This window comes from Seriola aureovittata, chromosome 10 (genome assembly GCF_021018895.1).
Source record: "Seriola aureovittata isolate HTS-2021-v1 ecotype China chromosome 10, ASM2101889v1, whole genome shotgun sequence".
NCBI lineage: Eukaryota > Metazoa > Chordata > Actinopteri > Carangiformes > Carangidae > Seriola > Seriola aureovittata.
Genome location: NC_079373.1, coordinates 28,611,679 through 28,626,727, shown reverse-complemented (window position 1 = coordinate 28,626,727; position 15,049 = coordinate 28,611,679). Strand labels below are relative to the sequence as shown.

General features: G+C 41.0%; 1 protein-coding gene across 1 annotated transcript; it reads right to left on the bottom strand.

Moving 5' to 3' along the window:
• Window positions 1-1,314: 1,314 nt before the first annotated feature.
• On the bottom strand, window positions 1,315-2,642 carry LOC130176766 (uncharacterized). The gene is made up of 3 exons (XM_056388048.1): window positions 2,493-2,642; window positions 2,100-2,359; window positions 1,315-1,980 (listed from the first exon to the last, which is right to left on the bottom strand). The coding sequence occupies exons 1-3, from the start codon at window positions 2,630-2,632 to the stop codon at window positions 1,406-1,408; spliced, it is 975 nt and encodes a 324-aa protein (XP_056244023.1). The 5' UTR covers window positions 2,633-2,642; the 3' UTR covers window positions 1,315-1,405.
• Between the last annotated feature and the right edge of the window lie 12,407 nt (window positions 2,643-15,049).

Here is a 15,049-nt window from a genome sequence, read left to right as displayed (position 1 = left end):
CTATCATGAAATAGCTTAAATATAGAGACCAGATTTGACCTCTGATCCAGCACTGAAAGCTGCCTAAAATTGACCACATTAAATGTCTGGTTAATAACAGGAGCTTTGTGATAGGATGGAAAGCCAACACTTGTTTGAAAGAAAAGAATCTAAACTTTACAATGAGGTATTACTCCAGTAAATGACATAATGCTATCCTGAAATAGCATCTTAAATATAGAGACCAGATTTGACCTCTGACACAGCTCTGAAAGCTGCCTAAAGTTTACCACATTAAATGTCTGGTTAATAACAAGAAGTTTGTGATAGGATGGAAAGCCAACACATGTTGGAAAGAATAGAATCTAATATTTACAATTGGGTATTACTCCAGTAAATCAGATAATGCTATCTTGAAATATCAGCTTGAATAGAAAGCTGCCTAAAATTGACCACATTAAATGTCTGGTTAATAACAGGAGGTTTGTGATAAGATGGAAAGCCAACATTTGTTGGATAAGAGGAGAATCCAATCTTTACAATGAGGTATTAATCCAGTGAATCAGATAATTCTATCCTGAAATAGCAGCTTAAATATAGACACCAGATTTGACCTCTGACCCAGCTCTGAAAATTGCCTAAAATTCACCAAATTAAATTTCTGGTTTATAATAAGAGGTGTGTGATAGGATGGCAAAACAGCACTTGTTGGAAAGAATAGAATCTAAACTTTACAATGAGGTATTACTTGAGTAAATCAGATAATGCTATCCTGAAATAGCAGCTTAAATATAGGGAACCAGATTTGACCTCTGACCCAGCACTGGAAGCTGCCTAAAATTGACCACATTAAATTTCTGGTTTATACCAATGAGGTATTACTCCAGTAAATCAGATAATACTATCCTGAAATACATTACATGTCTGGTTAATAACAAGAGGTTTGTGATAAGATGGAAAGCCAACACTTGTTTAAAAGAAAAGAATATAAGCTTTACATTGAGGTATTACTCCAGTAAATTAGATAATGCTATCATGAAATAGCAGCTTTAGAGACCAGATTTGACCTCTGACCCAGCACTGAAAGCCGCCTAAAATTGACCACATTAAATTTCTGGTTAATAACAAGAGGTTTGTGATAGGATGGAAAGCCGACGATTGTTGGAAAGAGGAGAATCTAAGTTTTACAATGAGGTATGAGACAGATAAAGTTTAAGCACTTCCACTTCATTGTTTTCTGTACAGAGATTTCTTACATTTACAAAGTTCACCAATACTGTACAAATAAAAAGAGCAAAGTCTAACAATGTCCTTGTAGACTTGAATACAGGCCTTGAAAATGCAGGCCAGGTGGATGGCTGCAGAAAGTCTAAGAGAGCCAAGCGAGGCCCAGGCCCTCTCCCCGAAAAGACTTTTTGCCCGCACCTTAATTAAACAGGAGTTCCTCATTGACCTCAATGTTCCTGGTTGCGAGGAAAAGAATAACTTCTTTTTCCTCCCCATCTGTGTCCACAGCATAGAACCTGGGCCTTAGGTTGGCTTCTGCTTTTGCGTGGTTGATAAACCTGCCAACAGTCTGCTTTTCGGGGTGGCACTCACAAATAGATGAATGTGCATCAATGCACATGGGCTGCCCTTTTTGATTTGTATAAAAGAACATATGTCCAGTCTCCTCCTCACTGGTGTTCTTGTGTATGTGATGGCCCTCTTTGGCTGTGATCACCCTCCCATGGTAATCACAGACCACCTCACCAGTCTGAAATCTGCGGGTGGCAACGACACCCTTGCCTTTCCCTTTGACATCGGTGACCAGTAGTCCTCTCCACCTCTGAGAGATGGTCATTTTCTGGATGTGTCTAGAATCCATGACCATGTCCACAGATCCTGAGGGCTTCCACTCCTTTATGATATTGGCAGAGATGGGGAGGTTTTTCTTCCATCCCCGCTTAGCAATCCAGGTGCTGACCCGGTTTTCTGTTGGGAGACGTCGGCAGAAGTATGCTGTCGAGAAAAAATTAAAAGGTTTTGTTAGTTAAGAAAAATATAGTTGACAACTTTGAATCATGTACATAGCATTGATACTTGAAAAAATTTTTATTAAACATTGAGAAAATACTTACAGAGAACATGCTGCACGCGCAGTTTCATCTGTGCCTTCAGCCAACGCTCGTACAACTGCCGCTGACAGTCGGGTGACACCTTTCTGCGCTCAGTCTTGTCTGGCACGTCCCCGTCCAGTGTCACCGGGTGCGTTTCCAGCAGTTTGTCAAATGCTGCTTGGACATCCATCTGCACATTTGTAGTACAGGCAGGCTTGTCGGCAGCATTGCGAGCAGCGCCACGGGTACCATGACTGGGACCCTCATCTGCAGACTCAACACTACATAAGAGAAGAAGGAGAAGAAAAGTATTAGATAAGTGTTCAGTGTGCCTACATATAAATGATGGTGGGTTTGATTATGTTTACAAATTGTTGATTGTATTAATTGTTGACAAATATAAGACATCTTTACCTTGAGTCACCAGCGAGCTTAGCCAGCAGCTGACTGGCCCTCACAATGGTCTCCGGCTGCTTCATGCGGTAATGTTTTTCCGCCGTCGCAGTGGAATGAGTGAGGTAGTCGGCCACCAGAGACTTCTCTGTGTCAGTCATCGTCCCGGTGGCCGTCTCGAAGACTCTGCGTGCCACTCGGCTGGTCACTGGCTTGAGTTTGTATCTAAAGTGAAAGTTTAAACAGATATTAATATGACATTAATTGACACATCACACCAGAGAGCTGAGACGGTTATTTATAGAAGTACATTTGGGAGGGGAAATGAATCATGATGGTTAGCTTACTTTGCGTGCAGCCGGTCAAGGTCATTGGAGGCATTATAGATCGGCCTCCCCGTGGTGGAGATGAAGAACCGTTCCTCCTCGTCATCTGAGTCATCCCGCTTGCGCTTCTTAGAGTTGAGGAGTTGTGGCCGCACTCGTGTGAAGTACATATCAAACCACTGTTGGCAGAGGAAACATAGAAATAAAGATTAATTTCTGCTTTTGAACAGGTTCTGACAGATTCTCAGAGGAAATCTGATGAACTTACACACTCCTCCTCCTGTGACAAGGCAAACGCGGCAACTTGCCGTGCTGCGGTCTTGTGCTCCTTCACACCAATAATGGCGTTGCCTGACCTGTCTGTCTGACGGACTATCCACTCTTGCACCTGCACAAAACAAGGATATCACATTGATTAGTATGGGGAATGGCAAAAATGTCAGGTGAAATTTTCTAACAATGCAGACAAAAAGAGCATAAGAATACTCACAGTCATGTGCTCCACCACGCCTGGTTGTTGGAGGTGCCTCAGGATGACCACTGCCTGGAGATAGTACACCACGAAGCTGCACTCGGTCAACTCCAGGGTTGCACTTTTGTCCACGGAGACCTTCGCAATAACTGCCATCAAGTCCTTCCTGGCAGCCCTCAGCACAGCCAAGCAGTCATATGGTGTCAGCTGATGTTGCTCCGTCAACATGCTATGCCTATGAGAAAACAGATCAAATGTTATTAACAAATCATGACATTACATGCCACATTGCTCACATATCTATACTGTAATCCAGTTAGGTGGGTGAGAACAATTAAACTTACCTCTTTTGGGTGATCTCTTTGCTCGCTTGCTTGGAGCAGCATTTCTGCAGAGACCCAAGGAACTCAATGAAGTGCCTGCAGTCCTCATAGAGTGCCCGATCCTCGTGCCTCAGGTTGCTGTTGACCGTGTGGTACACCAGGAATCTGTCGGTCAAAGTACAAGTATTTAAGTATATGTATATGTATTACGTTTATTGTCTACACAAGCGTTGACATTATATGAAAAGAAACACCAAATGCACCAACCTTTTCAAGCTCTTCAGGTAGTTCTGCTGAGTTTGCTTTGTCAGCGTTGCCTCAGAGAGCTCACGAAGGTACTGGCGGATCTTTTCACTGTTCCTGACGAACTCCAGGGATGGTGCCTGTGGGTCCACGTAGTACAGGAAACGAGCAACGTTGTCAACCTGGGAAAAAAAAGGCAATTTTAGCATTTTAAATTACATGACAGCTATTTAAAACAAAATGTATGAAAAACTGAATTCATGAAAAGAAAGACCCTGGTGAGGATCAAATATTAATTTAACTTATACCATCTACAAAAGTGACTGCAATACAGGGGAGGAGGAATGTTACCAAAGGTACAGGCTGTGCATATCTTTCTGGCTGAAAGCCAGCACATGGTTTCCCAAATCATGTTGTAAATCGATTTAAACAAAAAGGCAAAAATGAACCCTAACCCTAACCCAGAAGTTTTTAATAAACACAGAGTGTTTTATGGTAGTCCTCACCTCCTGTTTGAAATTTTCATTCTGGAGGTCTTTCTCCAGGTAGTTGGCAAAGCCCTTCAGCAATGGATGGTCCAGGGAGTGCTTCTCATAGAGGCCCTTCTCTGCCATCAGCTTCCTGGCCGCCTTCTTCCACTGCACATCTGGGTTACTGCAATGTGGGAAAAGTGTTATAATTGTTATAGTAGTGAATTGTTGTTACATACTGAATATTTGTGATTCATGTGACTCACAATCAAAAACAAACATTGTCAGTGAAGTTGTGAAACTGAGATTCTCACCATTGAAAGTACTCGCCACTACTGACAGAGGCAATGTCAGACTCGCTCTCAGGAGTGTCAGTGGCCGCACTCTCGGGTGGCTGTGCCGTCGCTGCCGTAACGTTGGCATTGGGCAGTGGTGGAGGGACACCAACCACCACCATGTGCCGACGCTGCAGCTCATCAATCAGCCTTTCAATTAAAAAAAAAAAACAGAATTTAGATTTATTTTATTCAATACAATTTAAAAAATGTAATACATTTCAGAGAGTAAACAAGAAGTGATGTTTGAGAAAAGACTGAAAAGTCCTTCCACCAACCTGCTGAGTGGATCAGCGTCATCCACAATCTGCCGAAGCAGGCCGTGGTTGAAGACCCTGCCAGACACCAGAAGCTCGTGGACATCCTTCTTTGCCTTCAACACCTCTGCTTCCATGGCTTCTGGTGTGGCGGTCTTCATGCAGACCCTGCGCAGATGCACAGGAAGGCATTCCTGGGGTTTCACGCACACAGGGCACAGCAGGAAGTGCCTGTTGGCTTTACTGGAAATAGAAAAAGACATTCTTCAATTAATTTAAAGCTTTACTCAGGGAGAAGTTTGGTCAGCCATCAGAAAATATGCTTAAAATCTCAGCTTGGGTTAGTGGCCTATTGATTTCATTATCACTCAAATAGGGTCGTTAACAAGTCATTAAGCAAAACAAAAGATGTGATCAGCCATGTTTCCAATGTGCGATAAAATACACCCACTGTTATTCTCTGTCTTGTTTACTACTATGAAACACATATGTCTATTTTAACTTGATTATAAAAGGATGTTTTACTACATTCTGTTAGAAAAGGACTGTATGAGCTTGACTGTACATACAAACTAACCTCTTGATTTGGTCCCTAAGTCTGGGAACCATCAGCAAATATACTGACATACCTTTGAATGTTAAAACTTCTATAATGTAATACATGACTTTTACTACATTGAGCAACTACATTGCGAACCATGAAATTGATCTTGACTTACCGCTGGGCTGCCATTTTCAGGAACGAAAAGAAAACTGTCGAGTAGAACAGGAAAAAACAGGAGAAATCCTCAGTGAAGACGTGACACTCTTGTTGACCAGTCTCAGAAGACAGTAACTGGACATCTGGCCGCCCCACATTATATGTCCATCTGAAAGTCCCGCCCACATCCCTGCATTAGCATTTACATACATGCTTCTTGTGATTACTCTTTTCTCAAAGTTAGAATTCAAAGGTGATTCACTTAAACTGAGAATTTAGATGGAAGGATATTTTGATTACACTTATAGTTTGAAAATAAAAACTTCATTTGTCAAAGTTAGAATTCAAAGGTGATTCACTTAAGCTGAGAACTTACAGCACACATGTTGATTCTCCCCAGATAAGGGAGGCTGTCAATTCAATTTAAAACAGGTTATTTCTTCTGGTGGACTAAATTAACTTTGGGAGAGGATCTTTGCATGTTTTATTCTCCACAGTATCTTTTTCAGTTTTAGTAATACAGATTGTTCAGTACACAATGTTTCATTAGAGAAAGTCCATGAAATACGGTTTTTAAAAGTCATTCTAGAATATCTGTTTTTATGTTTCAGTCAGAGTGAAGAAGAGTAAGAAGAAGAAGTAAGTTTAACTGTTTCCTTTTTTATTTTGCTTACTCTTATAGTTTGAAAATAAAAACTTCATTTGTCAAAGGTAGAATTCAGAGGTGATTCACTTAAGCTGAGAATTTACAGCATAGGTGTTGACACTCCCCAGATAAGGGAGGCTGTGAACTCAGGGTTGAAACAGGTCATTTGCACTCTATAGAATTCAGAGGTGATTCACTTAAGCTGAGCATTTACAGCATAGGTGTTGCCACTCCCCAAATAATGGAGGCTGTGAACTCAGGGTTGAAACAGGTCATTTACACTCTATCCACATCCCTGCATTAGCATTTACATACATGTCCACCTGAAAATGGGGGATGCTTGACTCTGAAAGTTTAAAACCAGAAGAAAGCAAGGCAGTTTTATTTATATAGCATTTTATTTAAAGAGTAAGAAGAAGAAGTGAGTTAAACTGTTTCCTTTTTATTTTAGTTGAGAATTTACAGCATAGGTGTTGACGCTTTCCAAATAAGGGAGGCTGTGAACTCAGGGTTAAAACAGGTCATTTACACTCTAACCACATTCCTGCATAAGCATTTACATACATGCCCACCTGAGAATGGGTGATGCTTGACTCTGAAAGTTTAAAACCAGAAGAGGGCAAGGCAAGGCAGTTTTATTTATATAGCATTTTATTTATTTAGCGCATTTCATACACAGCCTCACAGCAAGAAGGTTCTGGTTTCGAGTCCCGGCTCGGCCGTGGGATCTTTCTGTGTGGAGTTTGCATGTTCTCCCCGTGCCAGTGTGGGTTCTCTCCGGGTACTCCGGCTTCCTCCCACAGTCCAAAGACATGCAAATGGGGACTAGGCTAATTGGATACTCTACATTGACCATAGGTGTGGCTGTGAGTGTGAATGGTTGTCTGTCTCTATGTGTTTGCCCTGCGATGGACTGGCGACCTGTCCAGGGTGTACCGCGCCTCTTTCCCGAAAAGATGCTGGGATAGGCTCCAGCCCCCATGCGACCCTACTAGAGGATAAGCGGAAGAAAATGGATGGATTTCATACACAATGGCAACTCAATGTGCTTTACATAAAACATGTAATTTGAGAAACATTAAAAAATACAATTAACCCCCCACACCCCACACTAATAATGAAAACAAATTATAGAAAAATAGAAAGTAAGAAACAAAATGCTGGAATACAGCATTAAATATAAGATTGCAGCATAAAATAATGATTTGCTTTAAAATCATTAAAAGGACATTGAGTTTTTAAAAGTCATTCTTGAATATCTGTTTTTATGTTTCAGTCAGAGTGAAAAAGAGTAAGAAGAAGAAGTAAGTTCAACTGTTTCCTTTTTATTTTGATTACTCTTATAGTTTGAAAATAAAAACTTCATTTGTCAAAGGTAGAATTCACAGGTGATTCACTTAAGCTGAGATTTGTCAGCATAAATGTTGACTCTCTCCAAATAAGGGAGTCAAAAGAGGGAAGTCCATGAGTTTCTGGCATCCGGCAGGGTGTTCAGCCACTTGATTTGTAACATTTTATACATATAGTAATTATATTTGATATTATTAATAATAGTAATAATATATTATATTGAGACTCCTCAATGTTCTTTGTATATGTCTGAATGGTACAGAAATCCCAAACGCCAGTGAAAAGTCAGTTGCTAAAAACAGTGTGCCAGCTGAAAATAACACCCGGTCATTCAAATGCAATGCTTGCCTGGAATCCTTTCCCAGTAGAACTGCCTTGAGCGTTCATTGCATCCCGCATTAAGAGGATGACAACAGGCTCTGCAAAACAAGATGGGGAAAATGATCTCCAAAATACATCAGTACCTGTCCTTTCTCGGCCATATATATCAAGGGGGAGTCAAAAGAAGGAAGTCCATGAGCTTCTGGCTTCTGGCAGGGTCCTCATTATATATACATATTATACATAGTAATTATGTTTTATATCATTAATAATAGTAATTATATATTATATTGAGACTCCTCAATGTTCTTTGTATGTGCCTTTATGGTTGGGTTAGGGTTAACCCCCCCTTACCCACCCTGAGATGGGTGGGTTACCCAGACCCCCCCCCCAGACCCTAACCCACCCTTGTGTCCTAAATGTTGTTGTTCCTCGCAAGGCTTTTTAAATAATTCATATTCATGTGTCAAACATGAAATCCATCATATTCTTCATGAATGCTACTCAAATAGACAGAAAAACCTATCCTGAAGTGTTCTGTACAGACAGGACAACGAGTGAGAAAAACTCAGTTCTCAGACACAGAGAAAGCTTCTAACGAGGAATTAGAGCCGATCCTGACGCTTAACAGCGCTCTTGAACAGTATTGCATTCTCAGGTGTAACTGATAACTTTATGACATGTAAACATGAAATCCATTATATTCTTCATGAATGCTACTCAAATAGACAGGAAAACTTGTCCAGCGTACTCACCCCTTGAGGAAGAAGAATCAGGCACTGGCTGGTACTCCTCATCATTAGTGGTGATGTTTTCATCCTCTGAGGAGGGTGTCCCATCATCTTCAGGAGAGGATGTGTCCTCATCTTGATTAGAAGATGTCTCTTCTTCAAATGCAGGGGATTTCTCCCTATCTTCGATCTTTGAACGCATCACATAGTCAAGTGCTTGAAGCAGTGAATATGACCTTCTTGCCACCTTGCCAGAGAAAAAATGATCTGGAAGCTGATAGGCTTACTTACAGCCTTAGTATTAACTGCACCTGCATAAACTCCAGGACAGATTTACAAACAATGCCAGAGTTGCTTTTTGTTTACCCTGCAGCTGCATCTTTGAACTCTGCAAGATGCCCTGTGATTTTTTTTATTGTTGCCTGAGTCAAACCATTATCTGCTATCCTAAAGATCACACCTATGTCAAAATTGTGTCATTCATTCGCTCCATTGGAGAGCAGTATGCCATCATAGACCCATATTGGAAACTTAGAATATTAGATGAAATTTCTCCCCTGGCAAAAAATGGAGAAATGACTGAATCTGGCAGAAAACATTAAAAACTACAATTTTTAAGTGTTGAGTTTAGAATGAAAGCAATTTTAACTAAATTGTATGATATAATACTGTAAATAACAAGGAATTAAAAAAGGTAGTTTTCATGGGTTTCAATTGGCCAGAAGTGGCCATGATGAAGACAAGTTGTATTGCATTCTGTTGAACAGTATTGCATTCTCAGGTGTAACTGATAACTTTATGACATGTAAACTTGAAATCCATCTTATTCTTCATGAATGCTCCTCAAATAAACAGGAAAACTTATCCTGAAGTGTTCTGTACAGGCAGGACAACGAGTGAGAAAAACTCAGTTCTCAGACACAGAGACAGCTTCTAAGGAGGAAAAGAACCGATCCAGGCGCTGGAAACGTTAAAACAGCGCTATTGAACAGTATTGCATTCTCAGGTGTAACTGATAACCTTATGACATGTAAACATGAAATCCATCATATTCTTCATGAATGCTCCTCAAATAGACAGGAAAACTTATACTGAAGTGTTGTGTACAGACAGTACAACGATTGAGAAAAACTCAGTTCTCAGACACAGAGAAAGCTTCTAAGGAGGAAAAGAGCCGATCCTGACATTTAAACAGCGGTATTGAACAGTATTGCATTCTCAGGTGTAACTGATAACTTTATGACATGTAAACATGAAATCCATCATATTCTTCATGAATGCTACTCAAATAGACAGGAAAACTTATCCTGAAGTGTTCTGTATAGACAGGACAACCAGTGAGAAAAACTCAGTTCTCAGACACAGAGAAAGCTTCTAACGAGGAATTAGAGCCGATCTTGACGCTTAACAGCGCTATTGAACAGTATTGCATTCTCAGGTGTAACTGATAACTTTATGACATGTAAACATGAAATCCATCATATTCTTCATGAATGCTACTCAAATAGACAGGAAAACTTATCCTGACGTGTTCTGTGTAGAAATCCCAACAAATGTGAATGCTGAGATTTTGGAGACACACAGACAGCTTTGACGAGGAAAAGAGCCGATTTAGGCGCTGGAAACGTTAAACAGCGCTTTTGAATATCCATCATATTCTTCATGAATGAAGATTTGACCTCTGACCCATCACTGAAAGCTGCCTAAAATTGACCACATTAAATGTCTGGTTAATAACAGGAGGTGTGAAACAGGATGGAAAGCCAACACTTGTTGGAAAGAAGAGAATGTAAACTTTAAACTAGTGAACAACATGTTTCATTTGAAGCAGGTTCAGTAGAAATACAGGAGGATATGTAAAAACATAAATACAGTTTTCCTGCTGGCCTTTTCAAGACAGCTGAATGTAACCAGAATTCAACAACGTGCTGCTAGTCACCAGAGGGTTTAACATTACGAGTGTTGATCTCTTTGTATTGCTCTGAATATGAGCTTTACAATGAGGTATTACTCCAGTAAATCAGACAATGCTAGCCAGAAATACCAGCTTAAATATAGAGACCAGACTTGACCTCTGACCCAGCTCTGAAAGCTGCCTAAAATTGACCACATTAAATGTCTGGTTAATAACAGGAGGTGTATGATAGGATGGAAAGCCAACACTTGTTGGAAAGAACAGAACGTAAACTTTACAATGAGGTATTACTCCAGTAAATCAGATAAAGTTATCCTGAAATAGCAGCTTAAATATAGAGACCAGATTTGACCTCTGACCCAGCTCTGAAAGCTGCCTAAAATTGACCACATTAAATGTCTGGTTAATAACAGGAGGTGTGTGATAGGATGGAAAGCCAACACTTGTTGGAAAGAGGAGAATTTAAGCTTTACAATGAGGTATTACTCCAGTAAATCAGATAATGCTATCATGAGATAGCTTAAATATAGAGACCAGATTTGACCTCTGACCCAGCTCTGAAAGCTGCCTAAAATTGACCACATTAAATGTCTGGTTAATAACAGGAGGTTTGTGTTAGGATGAAAGCCAACACTTGTTGGAAAGAATAGAATCTAAGCTTTACAATGAGGTATTACTCCAGTAAATCAGATAATGCTATCATGGAATAGCTTAAATATAAAGACCAGATTTGACCTCTGATCCATCACTGAAAGCTGCCTAAAATTGACAACATTAAATGTCTGGTTAATAACAGGAGGTGTGTGATAGGATGGAAAGCCAACACTTGTTGGAAAGAACAGAATGTAAACTTTACAATGAGGTATTACTCCAGTAAATCAGATAAATTTATCCTGAAATAGCAGTTTAAATATAGAGACCAGATTTGACCTCTGACCCAGCTCTGAAAGCTGCCTAAAATTGACCACATTAAATGTCTGGTTAATAACAGGAGGTGTGAAACAGGATGGAAAGCCAACACTTGTTGGAAAGAAGAGAATGTAAACTTTAAACTAGTGAACAACATGCTTCATTTGAAGCAGGTTCAGTAGAAATACAGGAGGATATGTAAAAACATAAATACAGGTTTCCTGCTGGCCTTTCCAAGACAGCTGAATGTAACCAGAATTCAACAACGTGCTGCTAGTCACCAGAGGGTTTAACATTACGAGTGTTGATCTCTTTGTATTGCTCTGAATATGAACTTTACAATGAGGTATTACTCCAGTAAATCAGATAATGCTAGCCAGAAATACCAGATTAAATATAGAGACCAGATTTGACCTCTGACCCAGCTCTGAAAGCTGCCTAAAATTGACCACATTAAATGTCTGGTTAATAACAGGAGGTTTGTGATAGGATGAAAGCCAACACATGTTGGAAAGAATAGAATCTAAGCTTTACAATGAGGTATTACTCCAGTAAATCAGATAATGCTATAATGGAATAGTTTAAATATAAAGACCAGATTTGACCTCTGACCCAGCTCTGAAAGCTGCCTAAAATTGACCACATTAAATGTCTGGTTAATAACAGGAGGTGTGAAACAGGATGGAAAGCCAACACTTGTTGGAAAGAGGAGAATCTAAGCGTTAAACTAGTGAACAACATGTTTCATTTGAAGCAGGTTCAGTAGAAATAGAGGAGGATATGTAAAAACATAAATACAGGTTTCCTGCTGGCCTTTTCACAACAGCTGAATGTAACCAGAATTCAACAACGTGCTGCTAGTCACCAGAGGGTTTAACATTACGAGTGTTGATCTCTTTGTATTGTTCTGAATATGAGCTTTACAATGAGGTATTACTCCAGTAAATCAGACAATGCTAGCCAGAAATACCAGCTTAAATATAGAGACCAGACTTGACCTCTGACCCAGCATTGAAAGCTGCCTAAAATTGACCACATTAAATGTCTGGTTAATAACAGGAGGTTATTAGGTTTGGATGGAAAGCCAACACTTGTTGGAAAGAAAAGAATCTAAGCTTTACAATGAGGCATTACTCCAGTAAATTAGATAATGCTAGCCAGAAATACCAGCTTAAATATAGAGACCAGATTTGACCTATGACCCAGCATTGAAAGCTGCCTAAAATTGAACACATTAAATGTCTGGTTAATAACAGGAGGTGTGTGACAGGATGGAAAGACAACACTTGTTGGAAAGAAAATAATCTAAGCTTTACAATGAGGTATTACTCCAGTAAATCAGATAATGCTATCATGGAATAGCTTAAATATAAAGACCAGATTTGACCTCTGACCCAGCACTGAAAGCTGCCTAAAATTGACCACATTAAATGTCTGGTTGATAACAGGAGGTGTGATACAGGATGGAAAGCCAACACTTGTTGGAAAGAAGAGAATGTAAACTTTAAATAGTGATAATGGCGGTCACTTCTGCCATTAGCGTGCACAAAACATCATGGGTTAAGCGACTGTGCTGTTCAAGAAGCACTGAGTCCAGAATTCTTCTAGCCATGCCAATAAGACGTTCCCAAGACCCGCCCATATGCGAAGCATGCGGGGGGTTGAACTCCCATGAGCATCCTTGTTGGTTTAGGTACCTCTGCACAGTCGGGTCTGGTTGGTTTTTACTTATTCCAAGATCCTTGCATGCTCCCATGAAGTTGGTGCCGCAATCAGACATGAGTTGTTTCGCAGGTCCTCTTATGGCAAAGAAACGCCTTAAAGCGTTGATACAACTTGAGGTGTCCATTGAATCAATGACCTCGATGTGAACGGCTCGAGAGCTCATGCAACAGAACAGTATTGCCCATCGCTTGCTTTCAGCCTGTCCTCCCCTTGTGCGTCTAGTGGTGATGAGCCAGGGTCCAAAGACATCCAACCCCACATACGTGAAAGGAGGGCAGGTCTGGAGACGCTGGGGTGGCAAATCCGCCATGCGTTGTTCCTGCATTTTTCCCCTAAGCTTACGGCATGTTACACATTTGTGCAAGACAGAGTTGATGAGCCTTTTTCCTCCCAAGAGCCATAACCCTGCCGCTCTGACAGCTCCCTCTGTCAAATGACGGCCTTGATGTTTAACTTGAGCATGATGGTGCCTGACAAGCAACAAAGACACATGATCATCTTTTGGGAGGATTATTGGATTCTTCTCTCCAATTTCCAGGTTAGCATTTTTCAAGCGACCTCCAAGACAGATAAGATTGTTCTGCAAGGTTGGACTAAGACAACGAAGACTGCTGCTTAGAGGTACTGGCTTGTTCAATGTCAAGGCTTCAAAGTCCTTTGGGAATGCTCTCTTCTGAACAGCTGAGATGATGACTTTCTCAGCTTGAGATAGTTCTTCTGGAGTACGAGATAGATCACACTTATGCCATCCTTTACATTTGTCCCTGTGATTGGAAAGGTTGTAAGACCTTGCGACGTGAATTAGCAGTGCTATAGCTCGAACAAAAGAGTTGAAACTGGAGAACCTTTGAAAGCGTTCTGTACTGAGACCTTTCTCTTGAAGGTGTGTTGCATAGCTCCTCACTGGTGGACGGATATCTGGGTCCAGCTCAGGTTTCACTAAGTCAAAGGACTGGACTGCTTCAGGTTCATTTGGAGGGTTAAGTAGAAAGTCGGGTCCTGTGAACCACGTTGTCTGCGCCAGGAGTGAGGCAGGAACAGACCTCGATGCGTAGTCCGCAGGATTATCTTCTGTGCGCACGTAGTGCCATTGATCAGGCTTAGTGGTTTGGCGAATGCGCTGTACTCTATTATGTACATAGACATAGAAGCGTCTAGATTCATTGAAGATGTAACCCAGAACCACTTTGCTATCAGTGAAGAACTTTGTGGAATCCAGCCTCACATCCAATTCGTCATGAATTAGATCTGCCATTTCCACAGCTAGGACTGCTGCGCAAAGTTCCAACCTTGGAATAGTTGGTTCCGACTGGGGTGCAAGTTTGGCCTTTCCCATGACGAATCCAATATGGGTTTCACCATCTTCTTGCACAGCTTTCAGGTAAGCTACAGCACCAATGGCTTTGGTAGATGCATCAGCAAATATGCACAGCTCTACATGCACTGCCTTGGCGAGAGAAGCTGCAGTGTAAGTACGTGGTACATGAAGATGTCTCAAGTCCATTAGAGAGTTTCGCCATGCCTGCCACTTATTGAGCTTATCTTCAGGTAAGGTTGTGTCCCAATCAGACAGCTCTGCTGTGAGTTCGCGGAGGAGGGCTCTCCCTTGGATTGTTACTGGAGCCAAAAACCCTAAGGGGTCGAAAACACTGTTCACTGTGGAGAGGATACCACGACGAGTAAACGGCTTGATGTCATGGTCCACAGAGAAGGTGAAAGTGTCACTCTTTATCTCCCATAGGAGACCCAGGCTGCGTTGAGTAAGGACTTGCTCTCCACAGAAATCCACACCCTCCACGATTGCAGCGCAGTCTTCAGGTGCGAAAGCTGCCAACACAGTTTGGCTATTAGACAC

Bases quoted from the DNA above. Each gene is read 5' to 3' on its own strand.
- LOC130176766 (XM_056388048.1), bottom strand. From the start codon at position 2,632: ATGACTGACACAGAGAAGTCTCTGGTGGCCGACTACCTCACTCATTCC. The intron at 2,360-2,492 runs GTAAAGATGTCT...TCTCTTATGTAG, and splicing joins AAGCTCGCTGGTGACTCAAG to TGTTGAGTCTGCAGATGAGG. The intron at 1,981-2,099 runs GTAAGTATTTTC...TTTTCTCGACAG, and splicing joins GCGCGTGCAGCATGTTCTCT to CATACTTCTGCCGACGTCTC.